At 45.2% G+C, this 4,297-nt stretch overlaps 1 gene segment (V, D, J or C); it reads right to left on the bottom strand.

The window, feature by feature from the left end:
- Positions 1–274: 274 nt before the first annotated feature.
- LOC129674238 (immunoglobulin lambda variable 2-23-like) lies at positions 275–2,077 on the bottom strand (the record flags this gene model as incomplete). The annotated part of the segment is given in 2 exon segments: positions 275–549; positions 1,957–2,077. Coding segments are annotated over 2 exon segments (396 nt in total), but the record flags the coding sequence as incomplete, so codon positions are not given.
- Positions 2,078–4,297: the final 2,220 nt, after the last annotated feature.

The raw sequence follows: 4,297 nt of genomic DNA, 5'->3' as shown, positions 1-4,297 counted from the left end.
AAAAAAATAAAAGCCAAAATTTACGGCACATTTAAAGTAGCAAGGGTTGGTGGCTTGAAATGTACGTTGCAATAAAGCAGTTAAAATCCAGACACATTACACTTACCAAATGTCACTTAGACTTAAGGTTGATCTGTCCTCTGAGAACCAGACGAAAGGATGAGGACACTGGTCATCACAGTCACCCACTTGAAACTTACAAACTCTCATGGGGTGATCAGGCTGGCACAGGTTGGGGATGATTTTGTCTCAGTTCCCCAAGCATCTGACATACAGTGTGAGCATTTGTGCCATATTCCCATGTTGAACAGTAATAACTGGCCTCATCCTCAGGCTGAAGGTCAGTCATAGTCAGGGAATACGTATTGCCAAAAGGTCGGGAATAGCCAATTGTCACAAATTTGGGGACATCCCCCGGTATTTCTTTGTGCCAGGATGCATCATATGCTCCAATATTTCCACCACTTCCAGTACAGACAAGAGTGACTTCTTGTCCAACAGAAGCAGACATGGTGGCTTCCTGACTCAGCCTTGACTGTGCTTTGGAGCCTGGAAAAGAGGAGTTGGAAACACAGTGAGGTAAGCATATTCTCAAAATAGTAAAAAGCTATGTTTCTAGTAACTCCTTAATCCATGCTGCTTTTTATAGCCAGTCTCCTGGGCAGAGTGTAAGTAACATGAGAATGAGGAGCATCCCGGCCATGGTGGGGTTTGCAGAGTACTGGTTCCTGATGATCTAAAGCTACAGCAAACACTATCCAATGTCTCTGTACCTGTGTGCCCTAAATAGGAATGAAGGACCTCACATGCAAATTATGCCCTCTTCTAGATGGTCACACCTTGTCTTTTTGAATCTTATTTTGGGTGAGGTAGGCAGAGCCTCCTGAGTTCACAGTTTTGTTCTGCACCCTGAACATTAGCTTTTCCCAGAGGAGTAAGTAAACTGCTGATTTCTAAAGGGACATGTATGCAGCTCCCCCTACTGGCTCAGGATAGGTCACCCAGGACTGTGTAACCACAGGGAACTCTGGAGAGAAGCAGGGACCCTGCCCTCTTCACAGCACAGAGGCCACCACCTACAAAGGATGTAGAGACATCTACCAGGTGAAGCCCTGATGTGCTGCCATTAGAAGTTTAACAAGGTGGCCGTTGTGAATTTGCTGGTCAGAATGGCAAAGGGCAGAGCACAGTGGCAGAGGAACTGGAAGAGTTTAAAAAGCCTAGCAGTTGTGGCTTTTTTCTGTCTCTGCCACCATGACAAGCAGGTGGTTATCTTCTAAGCCATCTCTATCTTCCTTCTGCATTAACCGTAAAACGGATACCCAATCACAGTAAAGGACAGAGGGTGGCGTGTCTAATGGGATATTCAGCCTTCCCTGAGCAAAGCCTGGTACCTTAAACCTGACATGGCAACAAAGGATTGATTACATGAGAGAACTGGGAACACATAAACAAATGAAATTGTGACGCTTGTGCACAGAAGTACCAAGTTGAAGTGACAGAAAGGACCCAGGCACATTGCACTTTGTGCTGTATGTGAACAACTCAGCTAAATCAAACTGAGTAGGAGAAATACTTAATATTTTACATCTCCCTCTAATTCAGTCTACACTACCAACTCCAAACATGAGACCTTGCCAGACCACCATTTCTTCTTCAACAGAGTTCCCTGATCTTCTGCTAAGTGAACTAAATTTAACTTAAGATTCACCACTTCAAGAAACAAGTCACTGACTTCAACTCTATCCACAATGTTATACAATCCCTTTCTTTCCTTTTTTTTTTTTTTACATTTTTCTTTCTTTTTTATTATTATCATTTATTACAGTTTATTCAATTTGTTTCCTGGCTGTGGCTCTTTAAATTCAGAGCACGAAAGCCTTGAAATGGCAGCTGTCTCCAGGACTTCCCCTGGGGAGAAAAGAGGCCCTGGGCTCAGTTAGCCCAGTCACGTACCTGTGGAGAGCTGCAGCAATTCCCTGAGAAGCAGTGGCCATTTGAAGATCCTACCCAACAAGCTGAAGAGGGCTCCTTCAGGAAATAGCAGCTTCCCTTCCCTGGGGATTTCCTGCACCATCCCTACCTGCAGGACTCCAGAAGGCACTAGAAACTACCAGTCAAAGCCTGAGATAGCCAGATACTAAACTCCAGCATAAAAGCACAATCAACAAAAGCCAAAAAAATATGGCATCTCCAGAACCCACTTATCCAAGGGAAAACAGCCATGGATAGCCTAAAACAAGTGAAACTTAAGAAAGTGACCTTAAATCTATGCTTATAAAATTGATAATGGAGGAAATAAGTAAAATTTGTAAAGAAATACAGGAAGATAGAGTAAAAAAAAATTGTGGCCATCTCTGAAGAAATACAAGAAGATACAGTCAAACAGATTGTGATCTTTAGAGAGGAAATAAATCACTGAAAGAAATCAAGGGAAATTCAAACAAACAGGTGAAGAAACTGAATGAAAGGCAGGGAAAGATAAACAAATAGGTGAAGGAAATCAACAAAATAGTTCAAGATCTGAAGATGGAAATGGAAACATTAAAAAAACCACACAAATTGAAGAAATCTTGGAGAGGGAGAACTTAAGGAAGAAAACAGTTTCTACATTGGTAAGCATCTGCAGCAGATTACAAGAGATGGAAGAAGAATCTCAGGTGTTGAAATACAATGCAAGAAATCAATGCATCAGTCAAAGAAAATGTTAAATCTAAAAAATTCCTGACCCACTTTGGGGGTGATCCAAGATGGAGCCAGGAGGACACTGTTTCTGACCAGCAGCACAGCAGGATCTGCACAGTGACCAGCAGACAGAACTCTCGGTCCTAAAACACAAGTGATTGTGTTTCCCAGGTGAGAAGATACCCCATTGTGTGGGATTCAATCATCTTCAACTCACCCATCTAAACCGTGAAAGAGGTCCTGGTTCTACCAGGCACTTGGTTGACAGCCCAGAGCCACATGCCGGCATGCTCTGATCACTGTCCCAGACTGAACCATGGGCCCCACAAAACCAGAGATGGGATTTCGAGTGGAGAGAAAACCTCACGGTGCAGGAAATGATCAGGACCAACCTTAGGTCACCCAAACAATCCCTGGAAAAGACCTGGGGTTCCATGGGTACCCAGCAGCCAGCCCAGAGCAGTGCAGTCAGGTGTCAGCACAGAGTCCTTCCTGCAGACCTGACTCAGTGCTTCAGATAGAGCTGTCCAGGGCACCAGAGACTGAGATTCTCTGTCAGGTGAAAACCCACAAGGAGGGGAACAGCAGGTCTGACCTCAGAGCACTCAGCCGACACCCCCAACCCCAAAAAATTCTCAGGAAAAATTACCCAGTTTCCGGCAGACGCTCAGATGCCCAATCGCCAGCAAGGTAAAGCCACATGCCTGTGCCTGCATGTTCTACTTGCCATCCCAGACAGAACTGCTGTCTCCAAAACACAGTCTGGGTGTCCCTGTCAGTAGTAAACCCCATAGTGCATGAGGGGGATCATCAGGTCCAACGCTCAGGACACCCAGCTCCAGAAGACTTTCTGGACTCATGCAGGCTTTAGGCTCTAGCCTTTTACTGCAGGAAGGAGTGCTGTGCTTACCTGCCATTGAATACCACTAGGGCACACAGCTGCATCCTAAGACCTACAAACAAAAGCCTGAGAGCCATTAGCCATTAGATCAGCTCTCAGATACTGCTCCAAGGTGTGACCAGTAATCTCTAGCTAAACTGACAAAACTGTTGGACTTCCTGGTTCTTCAAAAGCCAGAAGGGCCTAGACAGTTATCATGCAGACCTTAAGAGAACACAGATGTTAGCCCAACTCCTATACCCAGCAGACTTCTGGGTGGTACTATACTCTCAGACTTCATATGTGGAGAAAACAAGATATTCAATGACAAAAACAAATTTCAACAATACATACACACAAATACAGCATTACAGAAGATATTAGAAAGAAAATACAACCCAAAAAAAGTAACTACATTCAAGAAAACAAAGGAGAGAAAGATCAACCCGATGGAGGCGGGGCAAGATGGCAGCGCCGGGAGGACTCTCATTCTGAGCAGCAGCAGCAGGATCAGCACAGTGACCAGCAATCAGAACTCGTGGCGATAAAACACAGGCGATTCTGTTTCCCAGGTGAGAGGATACCCCATGGTGGGGGATTCAATCAGCTTTTAACTCATCCGGCTAAACTACAGAAGAGATCCCGGTTCCGCCAGCCGCTTGGCTGCTGGCCGCCAGCCCCAGCCCCAGCCCAGAGCCACAAGCCAGTGTCTCTGGTCACGGTCCCAGACTG

Source organism: Psammomys obesus, unplaced genomic scaffold (genome assembly GCF_907164565.1).
Source record: "Psammomys obesus unplaced genomic scaffold, mPsaObe1.curated_primary_1811, whole genome shotgun sequence".
Classification (NCBI taxonomy): Eukaryota; Metazoa; Chordata; class Mammalia; order Rodentia; family Muridae; genus Psammomys; species Psammomys obesus.
The sequence above is the reverse complement of the archived record's forward strand: the minus strand, read 5'-3'. Positions and strand labels throughout refer to the sequence as shown.